General features: G+C 40.5%; 2 protein-coding genes across 3 annotated transcripts in view; both read left to right on the top strand.

Moving 5' to 3' along the window:
* Window positions 1–324: 324 nt before the first annotated feature.
* Otud6b (OTU domain containing 6B) lies at window positions 325–17,233 on the top strand. The gene is made up of 7 exons (NM_152812.4): window positions 325–447; window positions 1,085–1,239; window positions 3,966–4,046; window positions 8,250–8,562; window positions 11,074–11,135; window positions 14,179–14,285; window positions 14,990–17,233. Exons 1-7 carry the CDS (start codon window positions 366–368, stop codon window positions 15,072–15,074), a joined length of 885 nt encoding a protein of 294 aa, NP_690025.3. The 5' UTR covers window positions 325–365; the 3' UTR covers window positions 15,075–17,233.
* A 1,125-nt stretch (window positions 17,234–18,358) lies between these two features.
* Lrrc69 (leucine rich repeat containing 69) overlaps window positions 18,359–24,778 on the top strand; it is a 184,758-nt gene continuing 178,338 nt past the window's right edge. For both annotated transcript variants that reach the window (XM_030253831.1, XM_030253832.1), the window contains exon 1: window positions 18,359–18,447. The gene's annotated coding sequence lies outside the window, so the exon portion shown is untranslated. The remainder of the gene's footprint in view (window positions 18,448–24,778) is intronic.

The following is a 24,778-nucleotide window of genomic DNA, read 5'->3' as shown; positions in this document are numbered from 1 at the left end:
GTTCTAAAGCACAAATTGAAAGCTGTGCGAAAGAACGTCCGTGATGTCATCTCCGTGCGCCCCGTCAGGGCCAATCGCCTGGCGCGTAGCTTTGTGCTGCGGTTGCTCCAGCGCCGGGCGCGTCCTTAATCGCACAATCCCAGCTTCCGGCGCGCCGCCCAGAGCGGTCCGAGCGCGCAGGCGCCCTAGCCCATGTCGGCGTCTCCCGGTTTCAGTGGTTAGACCTGGATCCGGAGCCGCCTTGAGGCGGGGCTGGGCCTTCCCGGCGGCCAATGGCGCCCCGGGTGAGGGTTGAGGAGTGGGAGGTGCTGGCCCTCCTGAGGTGCGGATCTCCTTCAGCGCGGGTGCCGGGCCGCCTGGTCGTCATGGAGGAGGTCGTGGCTGAAGAGCTCGATGATGAGGAGCAGCTGGTGAGAAGGCATCGGAAGGAGAAGAAGGAGCTGCAAGGTGACGGGAAAGGGGCTGGGAATGTAAGAGGCGTCCACACCCAAGGCTGGGAGCGTGGAGTGTGTCCTCTGGTACCTGGACGGGCACACGTCCTGGATCCGTCTAGGCTTTCCCTCAGATAACTTTTGATCAGTCTTCTCCAGCTTTCCCCATTCCCTCGACCCCCTTATTTGCAGTCCCCGGAGATGTCCCCGTGTGCGACCTGCCGTGGACCCCTAGCGGGTCCGGTGCACGTGCTGCTGCTGAGTGATGTGCCTGGAGACCAAAGTCTTGGACCTCCTCTTCCTCCCTTCCCATTCCTGCCCCCGATCCCGACGCCTGGCCTTAGTGGTGTGGTCTGAATTGCTTCTCCTTGGCTTGTCGGTCACAGAGAAAGATATTTAAAAGGCAGAAGTTTTACCTTAGTATAGTTTTTTAACCTTGGTTTTGCCCTGTCAAACCAAACAAATTCGAGATTGTGTTTACGTTGGGTCGCAAGCCTCATCCGGACCTTTCTCCGTAGCTGATTGTTGTGTCATGATTAATTGCTTCTATAATTACTTTACATTCTATAATTGTACCTCTTCCCACCCTCTTAACTGCTTTTCGCTTTTTGGTCCGGGGGCTCTGACACGGCTGTTTTGATGACTTTTTTTAGCCAAAATTCAGGGAATGAAGAACGCTGTTCCCAAAAACGACAAAAAGAGGAGGAAGCAGCTCACGGAAGATGTTGCTAAATTGGAAAGAGAAATGGAGCAAAAACACAGGGAAGAACTGGAGCAATTGAAGCAATTGACTTTCAAGGACAGTAAGGTATGGGGAGCGAAGCTTGTCTCTGAGCCCGAGCAAACAGCTGTCTGAGTGTGTTGAACTGCTTATTGAATACGGTCTCAAAATTCTGAAATCGAGTCATACAGTCACACATCACATTTCCTCGACATTAGTTTTTTTAGACAGAGTGCCTTGTAGTCTAGGCTGTCACCCATGTGGATTTGGAGCAGAGGCTAAACCTTGAACTTTAACTTCAGATCCTACTGGTGTGACTTCACAAGTGCTGGGATTACAGGCATGCACCACCACACCTAGCTGTACATTTCTTTAGTATTTTTGTGACCAGGTTTATGGGCAGATTTTCTTTTTTTAAATGGAAGAACAGCAAAAAAGTGCCTACTTCCTTAACCTAATAACCATGTAAAGTATAAGTTATTGCCAGATAAGGTTTGCCTTGAGTGAAAGTTGGCAGCCGAGACTGCTCGTCAGGAACTCCTGATGAATGAGATTGTAACCTCGGCAAAGCTTCTTAATCAACCCTAGAATAAATTTCTCCACATGGGACAATAAATATGAAATTATAGTTAAGTAGAGAAAGCTGTCCTGAAACTCACTCTGTAGACCAGAAATCCGCCGGCCTCTGCCTCCCGAGTGCTGGGATCAAAGGTGTGCGCCACCATGCCCGGCTCCATGCATCTGCTTGGTGTTTACCATTCTGCCTAATGTGTATACCAGCTACTTTGTTCAAAGGATATAGTTGTCAGTAACACTGTAAGGTAATAGCCATGAAGTAATGTAGATAATCACACGAGTCCAGTAGGAAACCAGCTTAAAGAGATTAAGAATTTTGTCCCGAAGTCATAATAGTTCTTGAGGTGACAAACACTAGAATTCAAAACCAAACTCATAGTTATACCCTGATATAATTTAGTAATTTGTTGCCTGGTTTTTGGCTATGAAGGGTCATATAGTCTACAACCTCAGTTACCTCAGTTAACTGTTGATAGGAACTTCCTTTTTTTTTTTTTTTAAGATTTATGTATATGAGTACACCCTTGTTCTCTTCAGACACACTAGAAGAGGGCATCAGATCCCATTACAGATGTGAGCCACCATGTGGTTGCTGGGAATTGAACTCAGGACCTCTGGAAGAGCAGCCAGTGCTCTTAACTGCTGAGCCATCTCTCCAGCCCAGATAGGAATTTTCTTAGTTTTGTGCAAGATCTCGTCTTCTCGTCTTCTGTAAGTTTGGATTCATTTTTGTTCTGTTGACAAAGGAACAGTTTCTGTGTATCCATTTACACAGAGTACCAAGTATAGTGTCAAAGTCTTCGGTTTCCTTTCTTAGTCACCATGTTCCTGGCCTTTCTTACTGTTAAAATACTTTTCTCTCTAGCCTAGCATGGTGATACATGCTTGTAGTCCCAGCACGCAGGAGGTACTCATGGAGGTTGTGAGTTTGAGGCCAGCCTGAGCTTCATAGTAAGACCCTATCTCAAAACCCAACAGTAGCAGCAGAAAAGAAAGTGACAAGAAAACTTTTATCGTGGCTGCCAGTGTGGCTCACTAGGTAAGGTGCTTGATTTTTAACCTGATCACCTGAGTTCTATCCCTGGAACCCAGGGAACTAAATGGAAGAAAGAGAAAACTGCCTCAAACAAGTTATCCTGACTTCTATGCCTCCATGTGCTCTTATGGCATGTATGCACATGTGCACATATTCTCTCCCCCCCTCCCCCCCCACCCATACACACGCAGATACACACACATACACAACAAGGTGTGCTGTTGTGTTTAGACATGTGCTGTTAGCATTGTGCTAATTTTGTGTTTCTAGTTGCCTTCCTGTGTTTTCTAGTAGCTAGGTGTTCTTTTAGGCCTTCAATGTCAAGATTTCCTTCATAGATTTCCAAAGACAAAGAAAAGTTTGGTTCACAGTTCTTTGTCACCTGCAATGATGCAAATTCTACAGGTTGAAACTGTTCTCTTTGTCATTAATTAAACTTATTGGCCTCTCCCCAAATTCTTCTGTTCTTTGTTAATATGGCTGATAGTTTTATCAGAATTGGAAGAAAAAAAAAAGAAAAATAAGATTCATAGAGTTGATGAAGTCTCAGAAGTTTTAATAGTTTATCACCTGGGATATAGTCTTTGGAGACTTCTGTGTCTCTTTTGGGTTGTTTTATATATTTACCATACTAAAAACTAGCTTGACTTTCAGTTATACTAATGGTAACTAAATAGCAATAATAACTGTCTTTGTAATTATTACTGATGTTACCAATTTGTAGCTAGGCAAAGATAGAAATTGCTCAGTTGTTCTAACCTGAAGAATTAGTTAGTGCTCATTAAGTTTTGCCTAATTAGCATGGGGTCGTGACTTGTCAGCTGTAGGATATGAAGGTAGTAATGAGCACAAGGGATTTTATATGGGAGCATTCTCGGACGGGAAGGCTGTCCTTGCATGAAAGGAAGGTATTTAGAGTAATAGAGTAGGTTCAGGAAGGACAGAAGGCGTGCAGAGATGAGCCTAGTGTTGGGAGAGCTGTGATTTTACAGATTCATGGAAGGAGAGAAAGATGGCAAAGGATGCTATTTAAGCCTATGTCTAATGTTACTGCTCAAACGGGGAGAAAAGGATTGGATACATAACTTTTCAGTAACAATTTAGTAGCCTAACACTTTCAATAAATTAAAACATTTTTTGTTGATTTTTTTTTATTCCTTCTCTTTTTTTTTTCTTTTTATTAATGTTTTTGTTCTTTCAGATAGATTCTGTTGCTGTTAACATTTCAAACTTGGTACTTGAGAATCAACCACCTCGGATTTCAAAAGCACAAAAGAGACGGGTATGAAAATCATATCACCATGTATATAAGCTAGTGCTGTTGTGTGCTAATATTTTCGAAGGTATTATATAAGAAATGAATAGGAAAAAACTGGAGTTCCTTGTCAGGGGGCTTGTTCTTACCATATGTCAGATAATAGTCTAAGCTACTTACATTGAAATCTCATGTAGTCCCAACAGTAATCTTGTGAAGAGGATTTTATTTCCTGGCCTTTATTGAAATTAATAGGTATAAGAAATAAAAAGCAAGATATCTAGTTTGCAATTCTTATAGAAATCAGGGAGGCTAAGGACTGTTTTTTCTTCAACAAATGTTTTATTGTAGACTTAATTTAAAAATTTCAAAGAGTGGGATCATAAGACTGATGCAAAACCCTGTTTATAAATGAGTGTCAGGGAGAAGTGAAGACTTGAACTTAGAAGTACAAGAAAACACACAGAGACCCAGAGCTCTCAGAAAATTATGTTGGTATTTATATAATGTTATATAAAATATAATATATCTACACACATATGTATATACACACACATAGATATATACACACACACACATATATATATATATAAATAGTTAACATTAAAAATGCAGAGAAGGGAACTTGATAAGGATGTGTTATAATTTGAAGGAAAGATAAATGTTTTGTCAAGATATTGTACCCTGGAGAAATAATGTAGCAAAAATGAATGTGGAATCAGATAGAGCATTAGATTAATTGGAATTAATGTGTTAATGATCTTAGCATACTGAAATTGGCAGGAGGCGGTAAGTCTTTCCACCTTAGAAAAGGAAGTTTAAAATTCAGCATTTTGGTTCTGAATGCTATTTTACTAATTGTTCATGGTTTCTAAGCTCTAAGTGCATAGTTCAGAGTTTTTGGTACATAGTAGTGCATGGAAGGTCAGTGTCTGACAGAGTGGGTCAGACAGGGCCTTAGGCTGCTCCCCAGCCCCAGGCATGGTTTGAATTTCATGTACTCTCATGACTTACCATTCAGTTTTAATAATAGGTGAGGAAAAATAATATCTATGAGGACTATCATGGGTATTAAGTAATAATCTGTCCAGAACCATAAATACAAGGCCTGGAGAACTGAAGTGTCAACAAATACTTATATTTACCATGCTAAGTATCATATTCCCTTTACAAAGGCCTAAGACAGTCTCCTTTTATATGACAGCTAAGTTGCAAATAATCAAATATTTATTATATTGTATGAATTTTACTCTTGACTAATATTGCCATTGTGATTTCAAAGAACCATTTAGTGTGCTTGCTGTCTTGAAGGGCTACCTATGATAGCCATTCTTTTGTCATGGTCCCGCAGCTGTCACCTTGCTTCTATACATCAGCAGGTGTTTCTGTGCCAGGGGTATAATTTTAAAAATTTATTGATACTTATTAATTACAGCATCTAATGGTAGCCTATTTAATTCTAAAAACTAAGCTACTGTGTACCTAGACCTGTCTTTTATAAAAAATGTGTTACTTCTTTCCTATCTGAATTTAATACATTTTCCAACTAAACCCTGAGAAATTAGTATGATTTATAGTTGACTGCTTATCACTTGGCAGAGAAAATAATTCCCAGATTACTTTGTTAATCTAGTGGGCTTTTGGAGTAGAGAACACTAAGTGTTCATAATACTTACCAGAATTGGAACCTGGATCTAAGATAGGCAAATTGGGCATTAAATTATTTAGAACTGTTCTTTTTGCTAAAGCACTAGAGATTAAAAAGCCAGTTAACCACAGGTAGTTGTTATTGGTAGTGAGACAATTCTGGAGGAAAAGATGGCATATTTATGGTGACTTATCATAAGACTCTTATGGGTCTTATTTTTAAACTGGAGAACCATGCGAGCATAACTCAGGAATTTGTGCCTAAGAACATGGCTCAGTGGATAACATTGCTTTGCTACATAGCCTGAGTTCAGTCCCTGGCATCCACATGGTGGAGGAGAAAACCATCTGCTGCAAGCCACTCCTTCCCCAAAACCAAACCAAACCAAACCCACCCAGACAATTGGAGGGAAGAAGAGAACTTGGAAGCTCTTTGTGTTTTGGGAAAACAAAACAAAACTAAGGTAGAAATAAAATAATTGATTTCCAAAACAAAGAATTTGAGATGTAGAATGGGACATAGTTTTTTTACTTTGTAAACAAGGAAGATGAGACGGTTATCTCAACGAGAGCGAGAATTTAGCACAATCCTGGACTAGTGCTCAAGTCAACATGACTAGTCTTGCTAGCAGTGTGTATACAAGCTCCATGCTGCCGCCCTTCACCTGTTCTTGTAGACCCGACTGCTGTTCTGACTCTGATACTATCCTTTAGAGAAGTGTCTAATGTAGGGAAGAAACTCCAGAGACAAGGATCCAGTGGATTTTACAACCGATTTACTGCAGGCAGACTCAGTTGCGTTTTAATTCTGAAGCAGAACATTACATAAAATAAGATAATGATAGAAGTTAGTATTCTTACAGGGCTTGGATGATAGTGTGACGTGCCATTCTGAGAGTAAAACAACTATGACGTTAACCCCAGCTGCCATCTGCTCCACCCTTGATTCTGATTCAGGTGCCTGCAAAAGGGAGCTCTTTGTGTTGTCCCCAGTCCCCTCTCTGCTCTAACCAGCTGTATGGCCTTTGGAAATCTTTCTGCGTGTTCTTTCCTCAGAAGAGGAAAATGAGGGGTATCGGATTAGATGATTTCTAAGGTGCTTACTCTCCCTGCCCCCGCCCCCCCCCAAACTGTTTTTAGGCTTTGATAGAGTTATAGTGCCATCTTGTGTTTGAAGATTTTATACCCAGATCCACAGTTGTGGATGAAGTAAAGCATGCCACTTTTCTGTGACTAAAGCTGCTTTATGTTTTGTTGGACCATTAATACATCTCTTGTTGATTTCACTGAACCCTAACCATGCCTGGATATACAGCCATGGAGGAATCTCAAGTATTTGAATTTTCTTATTTAAGTAAGAAAGCATATTATACCATATAGAAAATAATGTTATGCCAGGCATGGTGGCGCACGCCTTTAGTCCCAGCACTCGGGAGGCAGAGGCAGGCAGATTTCTGAGTTTGAGGTCAGCCTGGTCTACAGAGTGAGTTTCAGGACAGCCAGGGCTACACAGAGAAACCCTGTCTGGGGTGGGGATGGAGGGGGGAGAAAATAATGTTATTTTGCTACAAAGACTGTCGCATTTTCTGTGTTTCTTACCATTGGAAGAAAATCTGGGAGGGTTTTTACTTAGCTCTAGAGAGTCAGAGGGGATCATGGTGTTTAGAGAGATTCTAGAATAACTAATATTTGAATTGCTTGTCAGCAAGTTTTTAAAAATCTATTAAGTATTTATAGATGTTGTATCCACCTTTAAAAAATAGATTAAAAATAGTATCTATCAGTATCTTTCTGGTTGTTTTAACATAGTAAATTCACTGTAGTGGAGTGATACAACCTTATTTTTTTTGAGATAGGATCTTATCCTGTAGATATCCCTGGCTGTCCAAGAATTCACTTTGTAGACCGGGCTCATCTTGTACTCACAAAGATTCACCTCTCTGCCTCCCAAGTCCTGGATTTAAAGGCATTGCACAAGTAAGTGTAGGGACTGGACCACTGAATCTTATAAGACAGAACTTGGTAATCAGCTAGTCATGTTGTTCATGTTTTTAACTAGTTCTTACAAGGACAGGTGTGGTTGCAAATGCCATTAATCCCAGCACTTGGAAGTCTGAGGTAGGAGGTTGGAGAGTATTGGCTAGTCTCAGCTACCATAGCAAGGCACTGCTTCAAATAAGCAAACAAATTAGCAGATTTTCTAAGAAGATATCCCTTGCCCCTTCCTAGCCGCTCCTTTTTCTTCTGTGAAACAAGTTCTCACATTGCAGGCCAGGCTGGACTAGAACACTGCAACCCAAGCTGTCCTTAGGCCTGCAGATCCTGTATCTGCTTCCCAGGTACACTTAGAGACCTAGGCCACCACACCTGGTTATACGAAAGGCTTCTTTATGTGTTAGTACAGAGCGAGGTGCTGGGAACATAGCAGTCAGATGAATGAGATCATTGTCCTCTATGGGTTGTAGTTAGAGTTGTACAAATGGTGAGATGATCAAGATGGCAAAAAAGTCAGACTAATGTCTCCATTCTTATCGAATGTGAATTAATCCTAAAATCATTGACTTTCCTATATTCTTGTCCTAGGAAAAGAAGGCTGCATTGGAAAAGGAGCGGGAAGAAAGGATAGCAGAGGCTGAAATTGAGAACTTATCTGGAGCCAGACATCTTGAGAGTGAAAAACTTGCTCAAATATTGGCAGCCAGAGAATTGGAAATTAAACAGATTCCATCTGATGGTCACTGTATGTATGGAGCACTTGAGGATCAGCTGAGAGAACAAGACTGTGCGCTGACTGTGGCTTCCCTGAGGAGGCAGACTGCTGAGTACATGCAAACCCATTCAGACGACTTCCTGCCGTTTCTAACAAACCCCAGCACAGGAGATATGTACACGCCAGGTAGTTAGCTTTCTTCACCACATTTTGTTAGTGTTTCTGGTTTTCAATTAAAATGCTTCCTGAGTGTAGCAAGGAAGACCTTTCTTAATGAAGACAAAAGATCATTAACATTTTGGCAGGTTTATTTTTTATAATTTGAATAGATGTAGATGTATTTTAGTTTATCTTGTAAGTACTTAACAGTTTTGTAGTTAAAATATATTAATAAATGTATGTAAGTCACAAAGAAAATAAGAGGTTATTCACTAAAACACGTAGGGTTAGTCATTGTTGAAAGATGTGTGTTAATTTATATTTAACAGAGTTAAAGGGAGGTGATGTTTGATCAGGCTTTGTAAGTATGCATGTGTATGCTATCAAGACCATGAGCAGAATATGATTATGAAATCTAACTTACTCATACTCAGTGAAGTGTAATGTTACTTTTGATAAAGTATGGCTAGGAAGGTTAATAGTTATATAAATTTTGATTTCATAAATCAATGAACAATATTCCCTGTTTGTTAAATTGATGATTAAGGTACAGTTTTTATGATGTTCTATGCTGTTGAGAGAAATGAAATGGAGGGAAGATCACAGGTAAGGGAGTGGCCACTGGGAGAGGGTCACATAGCCAGGTGGCTTGGAGAAGGGATGGTGTAGGCTGACTCCCTTAAATGGTGTCTGCCCTCCATGGAAGAAGGTAGAACATAGCACAGGGTGGACAGAATGAGCACTGGTGTTGAGTTGGTCAGTTGTGGTGAGTGAGCCTTAGGTATCTGGATAGATCTCAAGTGTGACTTCATGTATCAGAATTCTTAAGCGTGTCTAGCTCACTCTGCTAGTGGTAGAATATTTAATTCATGATGCGTCAAAGAAACAGACAAAGGATTTAGTTCATTCATTCAGCTAACTTTTATTGAAGGCCATGGTGTGCTAAGTATTGTAGGGACTGTTTTGAACAATGAAGACTTAATAGCGAAAGAGATTAACACGTGATGTATGTTGTCTTTTAGTTTTAGCTTTTCTTCGCTTCCTTGGTCAGAAAAGATGTTTGACCCCATTTTATTTTTATTTTATGTCTATGGTTTTGCCTGCATCTATGTGTATGTACCATGTCTTAGTCCTCTGGGACCAGAAGAGGGTTACAAACAGAAGTGAGCTTTTCTGTGGGTGCTGGGAATTTAACTCCTTTCCAGATTCTCTGAAAGCAGCAAATGCCACGGAGCCATTGCACCATCTCTGTGTAGCCCGTGTTTTTTTTTTTTTTTTTTTTTTAATACATTTTATTAGGTATTTTCCTCATTTACATTTCCAATGCTATCCCAAAAGTCCCCCATACCCTCCCACCCACTCCCCTACCCACCCACTCCCACTTTTTGGCCCTGGCGTTCCCCGTACTGGGGCATATAAAGTTTGTGTGTCCAATGTGCCTCTCTTTCCACTGATGGCCGACTAGGCCATCTTTTGATACATATGCAGCTAGAGACACGAGCTCCAGGGTACTGGTTAGTTCATAATGTTGTTCCACCTATAGGGTTGCAGATCCCTTTAGCTCCTTGGGTACTTTCTCTAGCTCCTCCATTGGGGGCCCTGTGATCCATCCAATAGCTGACTGTGAGCATCCACTTCTGTGTTTGCTAGGCCCCAGCATAGTCTCACAAGAGACAGCTATATCTGGGTCTTTTCAGCAAAATCTTGCTAGTATATGCAATGGTGTCAGTGTTTGGAAGCTGATTATGGGATGGAACCCTGGATATGGCAGGCTCTAGATGGTCCATCCTTTCGTCACAGCTCCAAACTTTGTCTCTGTAACTCCTTCCATGGGTGTTTTGTTCCCAATTTTAAGAAGGGGCAAAGTGTCCACACTTTGGTCTTTGTTCTTCTTGAGTTTCATGCGTTTAGCAAATTGTATCTTATATCTTGGGTATCCTAAGTTTCTGTACCCGTGTTAATAGGCTACATTTAACAGTTAATATGCACAGTAATATGCCTATTACACATTCAGAGATTAGGCCTTTTACTTGTCAGGGCCCAGTCAGTAAAATCTTTCCCTTGGCTAAAACTGACATTTATACAGGTCATGTAAAGATATGTAAAACGATAAGCACAGAAACTGTTTGCTGCTGCCCTGGGAAGACTAAGCTCATTTGTACGTTGACTCTTTATAGGCTCTTGCAGTAAGCCTAAATATAGAGGGGCTGCATATTTTAACCTTGTGTGGCATTTTGCATGCAGCTTTGGCTTTAGAACACTTGTCAGGAGAGAGTGAATATTTGACACTTGGGAATCGTTGCTTTAGATGATGATGGGAGCAGTTAATTACAGACGTCTCTGAGTCTCAGGTGGAAGGCCAGGGGCAGAAATGCTTTGCTGTTCCATAGAAAGATGGTGGAAAGGTGGGGTGGGTGTATTTAGTGTAATTCTAAAGGGAGGTGGTACAGAAGGGATATGGTCTTCATCAGGGATGGTGGGAGCTACAAAAGAGATTGTGTGACGTGATTTCAAGTTATTCTGATCTGTTTCCTACAGAAGAGTTTGGGAAGTACTGTGACGATATTGTGAACACAGCGGCATGGGGCGGTCAGCTCGAGGTAAGCTGGATCACCGTGACTGTGGATTAAATTATTTCTGAATCCCACTTGTAGTTCTTACATGTTTTCCAGCTAAGCCCAGTTCTTTTTTCTTTCTCTGTTCGCCATTTTCTCCTGACAGAGAGCTGTATATTCTTGTATCTGTCATTGAACCTTGTCCCCTTAAGTAAGTGAAGTATGGTTTCATCTTAAATAGCCCAGCATTGGATTTATGACTTAACAGACGCTAGTGCTGCATCTCTGTTGTTATTTGAGATGCTAGTCTGCTTGATTTTTCTGTATTTAAAAAAAAAAAATGAAGACAGTCAAATGAAGACTTACTTGGTGTGGTGGTGCACACCTATAATCCAAGCTGGTGAGAAGCCATCTTAATGCTGGCCTGAGCTACACAGGGAGATCATGTCTTAAAAAATAAAAAATGTGTTGATTTTATTCCCCGAAGGCAAATTTTAATCTAAGAGTTCGGTGTTGCAGAAGTAACTTCTGTATATCAGAAATAGAAATGAGCCAGGGTAGGACCTATTCTGTGCCTGTAATCCCATCACTAGGGAGACTGAGGCCAGAGGCGTAGTTAACACCACGCTAGGCTATGCAAAATAAAAATTGAGTTTTATATAAAACTTACTGTAACACATTTGCTACAATTATCTATTGAATTCTTCCTGGATAGTGGATTGCGTGAAGTCAATAAATCAATGTATTGACATTTTTGTATAAGAAAACAATAGAAACTTAAACATTATTTCTTTGAGCATTAATTTTTAAAATTTACTGTTAACCATGTTTAATTACATCAAAACATCTATTTAATATTTAAGCCTGGTGTCTGAGGTGTTAGAGAAAGGATGAAATGGCAAATCCTAGGCTCATGTTCTGACTTTTCCTCTGTGCCTTGGATGATTCTCCAACTTCATGTCCTAGTTCTCAGACGATTGAGTAAGACCCCTTGTAGTATGTGAATGAGTCTGTGAACTAAGATGCCAGACGAATGCCTCTAGCATGGTTACTATTCTGTAGGTGATTAGTTGTCTTTAGTGGTCTGTGCTTCTGAAAGAAAGACCCTTTGCACTGTTTGGATAGGAGATGTAAATGCTCCTTAATACAGTGCTGTAGTAGGACCTCTCCACCAGAGGGAACCATCCCCATTGTTTTTCTCCTGATTCAGACACAGCAAATGTCTAGTATGCCGGATAAAGAGACTTGAAGTACCCTTAATGTAAAGGTTCATCGAGTAACATCTGATTGTTTTGGATGCTTTATTCTGTTAAATTGAGAATTTGAGACACTTTAAAAAAACATCATTTACTCATTCATTGCTTATGAATTTCTGTAAAGTACAAGTTGTTTTCACACTTAGATAAATGTATATTTTTGATCAAATCCAAAGCTAAAAGACTATCTTACTCAGTGTGTGTGCATGTGCTCTTGGGTGTGTGGTCACATGAGAGCCATAATGCACTTGTGGGATTATATCAGGGGATAGCTTTCAGGAGCTGATGTTATTTCTACCATATGGATTCAACTAGCCAGGTTGGTGGCAAGGGCCTTAGCCTGCTATTACATCTCTCTGGCCCTATTTTTTGGCTTTTGAAGACATTGATATTGCTCTGCGCGTTATTCTGTACTAGTTTTGTTTTGTTTTTTTTGTTTTTGTTTTTCGAGACAGGGTTTCTCTGTGTAGACCCGGTGTTCTGGAACTCACTTTGCAGACCAGGCTGGCCTCGAACTTAGAAACCCGCCTGGCTCTGCCTCCCAAGTGCTGGGATTAAAGGAGTACGACACCATGCCAGGCCTCTGTACTAGTCTTAAAAAGATTTAAAAAATGTTTCAGAGGAACATTTTTCAAAATTGAATATGTGATTTTATTTTATCTTTTTCATGGAGCATAGAATCCAGTCCATAGTCTTGAAGTAATTTTTAAAGGGTCTGTCTATGCTTGTGGCATAAGTGTTGTAATTGGCGCAGGCACATACATTAGGATGCTGGAAGGCTGGTGGTGATGCATTTGGTTAGGAACTCAGGTTCTAGGCTCAGCCCCCTCAGTTCAACATAGCTCCGTGATTTTCTTTTGACCCACAGAAGTTTTTTAACATCCTCTGCCCCAGGTTCCAGGGTTAAAAGGAGCGGTAAAGTGAGGATGCTGCTCCTCACAGGAACACTAGTTAGTACTTGCGAATCAGAAGCAGGAGGACTCCAAAGTGGAGGCCAGCCTGCTCTACAGATATTCCTAACTCTGCGGTCATGTCAAAGGAAAATTAATAAACAAACAAGCCACCGTCCCCAACAGTGACAAAAACCCCTCAGCTCACCAACATTTGTTCCATACAGTTATGAAGACTGGATGAAATAATCCACATAAACTGTGCACATGATTGTAGTGCTTGGCCATCGTATGTCAGTGGTTGGTAGCATCACTTTAATTCCTAGCTGCTATTCATCAGGCTGGAACCTAAGTTCTTACTCCATGTTATAAAATTAAAGTACTATAGCTTGCTCACCAGATGGAGATCCTAGCACAGGGCAGAACAGTTCACATACATATACTTGTTCTTGCTGAAAGTTACAGAGCCATGGTTCTCGATTCGCCATACTGACTGCATCAGCGTCATCTGAGAAGTTTTTCAACGTAAACCTCACGATTTACCAGACCTTATTCCCTGTCCTTTGGCTGTTAACAATTTGGTGTGATGCTTAGCCACGGGTACTTAGAAAAACTGTGGCATTATGAGAAATGGAATGTTTTCAACTTCAGAGAATGTAATAAGCAGTCGACTTGTCACCCACTTCACCAAGCTTGACTTTGGTATTTTTTACACTGCTATTGTGTGTTCAAGACAACTCTTGCCTTTGATGTAGTTACTTATTTTATCCTTTCAGCAATTCACCAAAAACTAAGTGTCCGTTTACCTCAGCTCCTGGTGCTCATACGAACAGAGCACTCTCTGCTCTAACTGGGTGCCGTGTTCTGTGTATGTACTTCATTAGTTGGTGTTTTGAATAAGATTTACATTTTTTTTCTTGCTAATTTATTTTCCCTCTGTAGCTAAGAGCTTTGTCTCACATCTTACAAACACCAATCGAGATACTACAGGCAGATGCTCCTCCTATTATAGTCGGTGAAGAGTATCCGAGGAATCCATTAGTACTAGTGTAAGTACCTAGGAAACTTTACTGTTATTTTTTCATATTTCAAACAAAAAGGCATGTGAAAAGATATTAGGTTGTATATACTGACGAGTCAAAATGCTGTAATTAGCTGAATAAATTCTGTTTATGTTAAAGGCAGTCATAGAACTAGAAAGCATCTGCATGTGTGATTTACATAGTTGTTTAGAGTATTGAGCCACTTTTTTGTTTGAGTTAAGAATAATGTTCTTCAAAAGATTGTGAAATTTTAGGACTAGTTTTGTGTGTTGCCCCACTTGACATTAACAGCACTAAGTTTTAACTACCACCCTTCATGCTGTGAATGTATTTGCGTGATTGAGAATTGGCCTTTCATATTCAGCTTGGAGGAATAATTTCTCTAGTTTTTCTCTTTTGTGCACGTGTGTGTGTTTGTGTGTGCGTGTTTATTAGCTATTCTTACCATTTATGATTAAACTTTAGTGAAACTTTGAGCTCATTGAGCCCTCAGCATCTTAACCTTTGCGCTTCTAGTGACCGGACTACTTGCTCACTTCTAAAACTTGTCACATAATGTTGCCTCTTAATGACTATAATCATAATAGTTCATTAGAGATATCTCCATGGACTGGTACATTCAGAGTGCATAATTATAAATGTGTGTATACTACATATATTTATTATAGTAAGTAACTCATTAAAATGCAATTTCATTCTTTTCATTTCAGATACATGAGGCACGCGTATGGCTTAGGAGAACATTATAATTCTGTTACACGGTTGGTGAACTCAGCTACTGAAAATTGCAGCTAGTTTACAAAATGTTACACTGCTTTATAGAGTGTGCCAATCTACCAAGTGCTAGATTGTTGTAAATGCTACTGAAGAACACAGCTACCTTACACGAGTTTTATGAATAAGCTTCCTAACAGCTTTAAGAAACACGTTGGATTAACTTTAACCAGTGCTCTCTCAGTGGCAGTTGTAGAACTTAAAGTCTATTGTGGAGGACGTCGTCATCACACACCAAGGTGTTACTCTTCCCGCTAATTATTTTTTAGGTGTCCTGCTCATTCTGGCTTGGAATAAATTTTGTTTTAGATTTTGGCCCCCAGCTTTATGTTCCAAAAATGAAGATTTCAATTTAATTTTTCTTAAAAGTGTGGCGACTCGGTGTCTGTCATCATAGGAACATATTGTCGTGACAGCAGCTTTATCAGCCTTATAAAGTGCTGGTGATCCCAGTGACCTTGGTGTTACTAGGGTCAGGAGTGCGCCGCTTTTATCAGCACATCTCTGCTGCTAAGAGGAAACTACTACAGCAGTTAAGAATTTTTGAATACTTATGAGAATCAGCATAAAGAAATGAATGAAATCAGTGGTAAACAGGTGTTAATTGTGTCAGTTTTGAATCTTTCTAACAAACTGGAGATCTCCCTTTTATGTATGTGTAGCTTCCTAAGTCTGTAACTCCTGCATTGCTGGTTTCTCCAGCAGAGGCTGGAGTCAGGGTTGAACCTTGTTTCTCTTCAACTGAGAATTTGTATCCTTGCCCCAACACTACTCAGCTGCTTTGCTTTCTCTGGAGCCTTTCCTACTGAGAGGCATCCAGTGGCCTCTCACTGCTCACCTGTGCAAGGTGATGCTGAAGTAATGCAGAAAGGGAGGGCCATGGCCACACTCGCTTGTTAAGTCTTCCCCCCTCCAGCTGTCCTAACAAGACCTCTGCTTGTGCTCACTTTCTAGGATTCAATGAAAACCCTGGCTACACATTATTTTGTTAAATAATGTATCACTTGTTTTCACTCAAGTGTTTGATTATTATATTTTATGTATAGCAAGAGTTGAAGGTGGCAGAAGCAGAGAGCTGTGTGGTAAAATCAGTACAGAAGGATTTTATGCGGAATGACTCGTGTTACTCAGATTTTCAATCACTTCGAGAAGTATTCTTTGTAACAGAGCTGTGCCCACACACAAGTCTGTTTGCTCTTCTTATGTAACAAAGTGCCATGGGATGGGGACACAGCTCTAGCAGAGCACTTGCCTGCCATGTGAGGCTCAAGGTTCAGTTTCTAGCACCAACAAAACAACAATTTATGAAAATGAAACGTTTTGTTGCAATCTGTTTTTTTCCAACTTAGAACTACAACTAAGTAGAGCATCATGTGTATAATATCTGGGCTTTTGACCCATGTATACTGTCTATGAGTAAACACTGGGCTTATGATGTTAAAAGCAGGTAATAGTCTGGCAGGCTGGCAGAGACTGCTCAGCAGAGCACGGACTTTCTGAGACCATTCCAGCTGACTAAAACATACTCTGCCTGCTATACAGTGTATTCTGAAGGGTGTATTCTGCTTTGTAACTTTTGATTCTTTTTTTATTCTGAAATTTATAAAAACATAAAGTTGTAAAATAAATGCTTTGAACCTATTTTGAAGTAATGTTATCTTCATCTTATAGTATCAGTCTTAAGGAGTAATAAAACAAAACATTATGAAACAGTTATTGAAAATTCCATTTTCAACAAAGATACTCTAAAGTAACTCATTAATGTTTTGTTGTTTTGACAAGGATTCAAATGTACTTAATTATGTATTTCTAATTTTTGTTTATGTTTTATTTTAAAATGGCCAGTATATTTATGAATAAAATGTATGGCCCACTTCTACCATTTTAGTGATAAATGGAAAAGTCTTCTAAAAACGGTAGGTGTTAATTTAAGAACCATGTATGCCAATTAAATTTGCTGCTGCTGGTCTGATGGAACTTCCACAGCTTTCTTTAGTCTTGATTAAAAACATTTATATCAAAATTCTAGAATGTGTCTTCACCAAGAATTTTATCTACTTACATATATTTATAGCCTGTAAAAAGTAAAACAAAGAATGTGTAACTATTGTGAGCAAGATAGCTTTGCTCATAATATCTGATGTTTACCAAGAGAATAAATGATAAAGGAGTTGAATCAACATGTGTATATTCAAATTGTCATTTGTTTAACAATTTTCAGATTTAGCAGTAGAACTCATTTTGCTTTCAGGCTTTATCCAGCCTTTGTTGTTTTTCCTCACATATTGAGAATGTTACAATCACAGATTCTTGCTCTTAAGGGCCTCTCAATAAATGCATGAGCATATCATTATGCCCAAAGTAAAGAGGGATAATAAGGTAGCAGCCAGTTAGGCTACTGCTTTTAGAAGAAATAAGGTGGAAGCTTGGGGCTACATTGATCAATGAATGTTTATTTTGGATCAGAAAGTTCTAAAAACATTGTGTAATATTTATGAGGGTCTTTGGTTTGGTTGTTTGTTTTTTTGTTTGTTTGTTTTTTTAAAGAAGGGCATCAGTGAAAGGCACATCTGTGTCAACTGGACTCTACAAATTGGTACCTGCCCACAATTAGTACCTTGGTGCAGTTGTCATGAACCCGTGAAAAAGCAAATCACTTGATTGTTGATAATAATTGCTAGTTTCATAACTTTAGTTTTTAACATTAGTAGAGCAAATGTTTTTTCCTGTATTGATTTAATTTATTTATTTTATCTTATTTAAAATCTTTCTCTATCTTTAAGCTCTGGTAGCATAAGTTCTTTCCCTTGAATCCACTTTTGTTTTCTCTGACTGAATACCCAGCCTTGGTTCTTCTTACTGACCACCCACCCTATTCTTTAATCACTGAACACACCCTGGCTCTCCCCCTCTCGACACCCACTCTTGTTCTCTCCTCGCTGAACACCTGCCCTTCTCACCTCACGGGAACTTTTGAGCTTTTATTCAGAGGTAAATGCTTTTCCTGCTTCACCGTTGTTTATCTGCTTTCCACAGTCAAATGGACCCCTCTTAGGCACTTGTCTCTGGATCCTCACACCCATGCTAGGTTGCTTAGTGGATGACTCTAGTGCCAACACACTGGGAACTAGTTACTTGCATGTGTTTATTTTCCCCTAGTTTAAGTGCTTAAAAATAACTTCTTTTTTTTTCTCTTTCTTTTTTAGAATTTAATATTCTTAATTTCTCCCCTTTCTTGCCTCCCCTCCATGAGTCCCTCATCCCATCCCCATCCCCTTTGCTCCTAAGAGGGTGCTCCTCACCCATCTACTCCTGCCTCACCCTTCTAACATCCCCGTTTTCTGGGGCATCAAGCCTCTACAGGACCAAGTGCCTGCCCTCCTACTGATGCCAGGTAAGGCAGTCCTCTGGTTCATATGTAGCGGGAGCCGTGGACCAGCCTGTGTATTCTTTGGTTAGAGGTTCAGTCCCTGGGAGCACAGGTCTTCCTATGGAGTGCAATCCCCTCATCTCCTCAGTCCTTCTCTTGACACTTCCATTGGGGTCTCTGGGCTCAGTCCAGTGGTTGGCTGTGAGTATCTACATCTGTCTTGGGTGCTGGCAGAGCCTCTCAGAGGACAGCCATACCAGGCCGTGTCTGCATGCTTGCATCAGCAATAGTGTCAGGGTTTGGTGTCTAAATGGGATGGATCGCATGCTGGGGCGGTCTCTGGATGGCCTTTCCTTTAGTCTCTGCTCCATTTTTGTCCATTTTTCCTTTAGACAGGAAAAATTCTGGGTTAAAATATTTGAGATTGGTAGCTAAATTCCTCAACTGGGGGCCATGTCTGTCTACTAGAGGTGGTCTTTTCAGGTTCTATCTGCTTGGTGTTGGGCGTTTCAGTTAATGTCATTCCCACTGGGTCTTGGGAGCCTCTAGCATCCTTGGTTTCTGGGACTTTCTAGTGGTCCCCCGGTACCTCCCATTCCCCTGATCCCCATCCCCTACTGTTAAACATTTCTGTTCATTGTCCTGGCCCTCTGGACTTCTTTCCTGTCTCTTCCCACCTAATCCTATTCCCCCTTTCCCCTCTTCCACCCAGGTTCCTCCCTTCCTCTGCCTCCTGTGATTATTTTGTTCTCCGTTCTAAGTGGAATCAAAACATTCACACTTAGCAATTGAGATACATCTGGGTTGTTTCCAGCTTCTGGCTATTACAAATAAGGCTGCTAAGAACATAGTGGAGCACATGCCCTACTGATATGGTGGAGCCTCTGTCATCCCTGGTTTCTGGGACTTTCTAATGGATGGGTGGGTGTATATGTTCCCAAGTGGTATATCTGGGTCTTCAGGTAGAATTGTTCAATTTTCTGAGGAACCACCAGATTTCCAGAGTGGTTGTACCAGCCTGCAATCCTACCAGCAATGGAGGAGTGATCCTCTTTCTCCACATCCTTGCCTGTAGCCTGAGTTTTTGATCTTAGCCATTCTGATTGCTGTGAGGTGGAATCTCAGGGTTGTTTTGATTTGCATTTCCCTGATGACTAAGGATGTTGAACACATCTTTAGGTGCTTCTTGGCCATTCTTGTTAACTACTGTTAAACGATTTAGCTTGGGCTGGAGAGATGGCTCAGTTGCTCTTCCAGAGGTCCTGAGTTCAATTCCCAGCAACCACATGGTGGCTCACAACCACCTGTAATGGGATTCGTTGTTCTCTTCTGGTGTGGCTGAAGACAGCGAAAGTGTGCTCATATATATAAAATAAATTGATCTTTTTAAAAAAAGATTTAGCTTACTAGGTGCTTATTAAGTGCTTCCCAAGTGTCTTTGGATATCATTTGAGAGGACAGTTTTGAGAATTTGTCATTAAATAAATGGCAGCTGTGAGTAGAGAGAGAATTGTGCTTGGTCATGAAGAGAATGCTTTCTATTTTACCTTGCCCTAGGTCTTTTGGTGATTGAAGAGGGAAAAGGGAACAACCCGAGAGCATTTTCTTTTCTCCCTTTTCAGGTATCCCTAGTCTGAGAATCCCAAATCTGAATTATTCCAAAATTTAGAACCTGGAGTACTGACCCTATAAATAGAAAAAGCTATACCATTGACTTTTAAGTTTCCTGCACAAAAACTTGAAAAAATATTATACAAAATTACTTGGACTATGGAAGGTCTGTATGATAGATATGAAGCATAGAACGTTTCATACTTAGACACAAGACTCAATCTCAAGCTGATGGTGTGTAAGCAAACAGTCCATAATTCTGAAGAACCCAATATCCACAGTTTCAAATGAGCCTCAGCCTGTAGCATGTAACTGTTACTCTACCTTTATCAATGAAGATAATGCCTGATTTTAATCTTCAAAGTAGAAGGAGCGTATAGATTAAATAAGTATTAAAAGCTATTTGATAGACTTCTCACGGAAGGTTTCTGGGGCCAGTGAAGATAAGCTATAGTGCTTCTGGGAGGAAGTGTTCATCACCAAGTCTGAAGGTAGGAGTTTGGTCTCTGTACCTCACAAGGCAGATGGAGAGAACTGATTCCACACGTTGCCCTCTGAACTCACATGTACCACACAGCCTTTATAGTTGTTTTATTTCATCAGTTCGCATGGCTGGCTAATGTAACTTACTGAAATACATTGCTGTCTCTGCAGAGGGCTGGTGAAGTGTTAATTTGCTAAATCAGAGTCTCTTGTGACTTCTTTTCTGTATCACCCGTGTTTATCGTTTCAGCCAGCACAGTACTACCAAGGGATGAATTGAACTCCAGATTATGAGTTTGTAAGAGATAAGAGGACCATGTTAAAAGTAGGTTGTTTTTGAGTTCTTCAGTCCCTGCTGTTGTGATCTTCTCCCTCAGTTTATAGGTTGAGAGTTGGCTCTCCTTGTTTTTATACTGTAGGATGAAGTGATTGGGGTTGTCTCGTGGACTGTGGTAGAAGAGAGGATGCTGATACTTCAGCAAATAAACTATGTAGGTTAGAAGTCGGTGTGCTGAATACAGCAGTTATATTTTGCTTGGCCCATGTAGTGATTTAACTTTGTTTAAAAGAAAAGATTAGTTGGTAGTTTAAAAACAAGGAGATTTCACTTTAAAATTCTTGTTTTCACCTTTTCAAGGGAAAAAAATAACTTCAAAGGGTTGTTGCTGCCAGGCCAGGGTTTCCTGGCAGGACTCTGTGGGAAGCTGGTAGCAGCTGTCTGTTGTAGGAGGACAGGCAGTCTGCTTAGTGTCAGCTAACTTGTGTTTCTTGTCTCCATCAGACATGTCCAGTGTCCAAGCCACAGTCCTGGCGTTACTGTAAGCCATTCCTTCCTGTGTTTCGCTTGCATTGTTTATTCCCAATCATTGGCCTCTGTAGATGTTTAGGAATTGATTGGTTTTGGTTTTATCTCTGTGTTTTGTTTTCTGCCTCCATCCCTTTATTGACTAGTTCCTTCTGATTTGTATGTTTTTAATATTTGGTAGAAGATATGTGCGTATCTGTTTGAATGTTTTAAATATTCAGTAGAAAAGATGTGTCTATCTGTATGTTTTAAAAATAGATTTTAGAGCAGTTCATCTCAATACATAATAATTAAATTCCTTCTCTGGAATCCGGTCCCATTGGCAAAAGATGTGATGTGATGCATTCATGTACTTGAGGAAAGTTGCTTAAAGCCTATATTCTCTATCAGAGGAACTAAGAAGTCCCTATTTATGTAATTATGCCGCTTGTACTTAAGGATGAAGCTTTAAAAATTACCTTACTTAGTGTACTGGCTAGTTTTGTGTCAATTTGACAGAGCTGGAGCTATCACAGCAAAAGGAGCTTCAGTTGAGGAAATGCCTTCATGAGATCCAACTGTAAGGCATTTTCTCAATTAGTGATCAAGGGGGAAAGGCCCCTTGTGGGTGGTGCCATCTCTGGGCTGGCAGTCTTGGGTTCTATAGGAAAGCAGGCTGAGCAAACGAGGAGAAGCAAGCCAGTAAAGAACATCCCTCCATGGCCTCTGCATCAGCTCCTGCTCCCTGACCTGCTTGAGTTCCAGTCCTGACTTCCTTTGGTGATAAACAGCAGTATGGAATTGTAAGCTGAATAAACCCTTTCCTCCCCAACTTGCTTCTTGGTCATGATGTTTGTGCAGGAATAGAAACCCTGACTAAGACACTTAGCAATAAAACTGGATAATTCTCTATTTTTCATCAGTGACATGGTCTTCTAAATTTTATGAACTGCTCATAGAGATCCAGTCTCCTAACCCATGGCAAGTTATTTTGTGCACTGTTTCTGACAGGTCATTATTTAGCTTTTCATTTGAACTTGTGTAAGAAGGGCTACCTAGGCACTCAGATATCCAATAAATATAGTGAAGTCATGATGGATGAGGAAGTAGATAGCCAAGTGTGGTGGTGCACAGTACTCAGAAGGCTGAGCCAGGTGGATTTCTGTGAATTCAAGGCCAGCCTGGTCTACATAGAGAGTTCTAGACCAGACATAGTAAGAGCACATTAAACAAAAGAGGAATAAAGAAGGGGATGTTGTCCCATGGATGGCAGCAGGGAGGCAGGTACTGCATGTGGTGTGCATGTGCTAACCACTGTGTCGGCTGAGTAGTGCTTACATCTCAGTGTTTAAATAACAGTGGGGATCTTGGTTTATTTGTGTATATGAAATTGCACAAAAGCTAATGAACTTTTCTTGAACACTCACTTTGTTCCCGGAGTTGTGCTAACTAGTTTACACTCGTGGTCTTGTTCATCCCCCAGTGCCAGGTTTGGTGTTTTCATGCCTGTTGTAAAGCTAAGAGGAGGAGACTTAAAGAGTTCTTTGTCCATGCCACATGACTAGTCATCAGTAAGGTTCTCACCAGAAGGCAGGCCTGTGGCCGTACAGGGCCCTAATACAAACTTTCTATTTCCACATTTGCTTTAAAAAGTGAACCAAGAGAAACGGGGTCCATTTATTATAGGACAGAGAGTTACTGTAGCCGTTTTGAGCATATGAAGCATCTGCTAGTTTGAAAACTTTTACCCAAGTCCCAGACCACACTTTAATCACAAAATAAGCTTGCCAAAACAAGTCAAGTAAATGCATTGGTTTCTTTCATAATCTGTATTTATGAATTCCTGGTTTTTCATGCATTTTCCTGGCTTTCAAAAATCTGTCAGTTTTTCACAGGGGCCTTTGTTACATTCAGAATTAGCTAGATAATTTCATATCATAGTATTTTAGTAAGTACAACTAGCCTTCTCTTTATCAGTGAAATAAATAGTTATTTCACTTTAAGGTCCTTGACATTCTAGGATACATAATTGAGCATTCTCCTAGCACTTTGTACTTCCAGAGTCGTTTATAATCATTAGTTAGCTATTTCCCAGGCGTCTCTGTGGAATAGACTCGTATTCCCTCTTGTTGTTTTACTGATGAGACAGGAGATAGAGCCAGTTTGACTGACTTGAAGTTCACATAGTAAGTCATTAACTCTGGTCTGGATTAGCATCCAGCTTTAGCTTCTTGGTCCTGTACTGGGTTCACAGGCTGGTGTTTTAAAAAGCTGATGATTTTTCAATTTTCTTGCCAAATGGTTTGATTTCTTCTTGCTGGGAAAGCTCCCAGTGCCAGCATTCCACGAGGCTCTGCAGCAGGCAGTTCAGCAACCCTCTCATTTGTAGCTGCCCACACATAGGGGTGTATTTAAGACACAGGTCCAAATTTAAGAATGTGAAAAAGCAAACTCAAGTCTTTTTCTATTCCATTTTCTAGGTTTCTAATGTCTATAAACCTGGACTTTCACAACTGCCCTGTCTTGACAGATACCTTCCTACGTACCCTCTCCCTCCATACCATAAGAGGTCATCTAATATACCCGCAAAAGACCAACTACAGTCATGATCTTTCCCACATATATGTGAACCACGTTATGGTTCATTTTGACCTGACTTCTCAACTTTATCCTTCTTTGTCTCTAAAACAGTACAGTCTTTTGATGCTTTAAACTTGGTGCGCCCTCATTTTTGATTGTTCAGCCAAGTTTAATGAACAGCCATTGGGTGCCTTCTCTGTCAGTTACGCTGTTAGAGATTGTCGTTCAGCTGCGACTTAGTATATCATAGCAAGGAAGAATAAGAAAAGAACATAAAATAGAAGATACAAAATGCTAAGTGGAGCTTAAAGTCTGCTTTGGAAAGTATTCTCCTTAGTGCAGAGCAAATGAATAGCATGAGCAAAAGGTGTGCTTAATGTCATCACAAACACTGTCCTAGGGGCTGTAAAAGGAGTGGCCTGCTGTTGATATGATATGTTTAGCCCATTCCTGGGGATATTCTAACTGACAGGCAGTGAGGGGCCATGGACTATTTTACAGCAGATGTATAGATTTTGTTACAGAAATGTAGTTGATGTTGGGAGTGTCCAGCGGTCGAGTGCTAACCTAGTATGTGTGAAGCCTCGAGTTCAGTCCTCAGCACTATCCAAGATAAGAAGGTTGAGTAGACAGATGTGTAACGTCAGCAGTGGTTGAATCCGAGACTGTGGTGCAGATATAAAACAGTCTAGGTGAGAAGCTGTGTGGCTTTCTGTCGTTAGAAGTGGGAGGAGAAGGGGACAGGTACAAACATGATAGCAGGGTGGGATTGTGCTGAACAAAGTTAGCAAAGCTAGGGTTTTTGCACAAAATCCTTGTAGTATCAGGGCACTTCTGGCTATAAGACACCATTACACACGAAATTTAGAAGTCTTGCGCTACAGCTTGGGAAATAGT

This window comes from Mus musculus, chromosome 4 (assembly GCF_000001635.26).
Source record: "Mus musculus strain C57BL/6J chromosome 4, GRCm38.p6 C57BL/6J".
NCBI lineage: Eukaryota > Metazoa > Chordata > Mammalia > Rodentia > Muridae > Mus > Mus musculus.
Note: the sequence above shows the minus strand (reverse complement) of the source record. Positions and strands in the feature narration are given on the sequence as shown.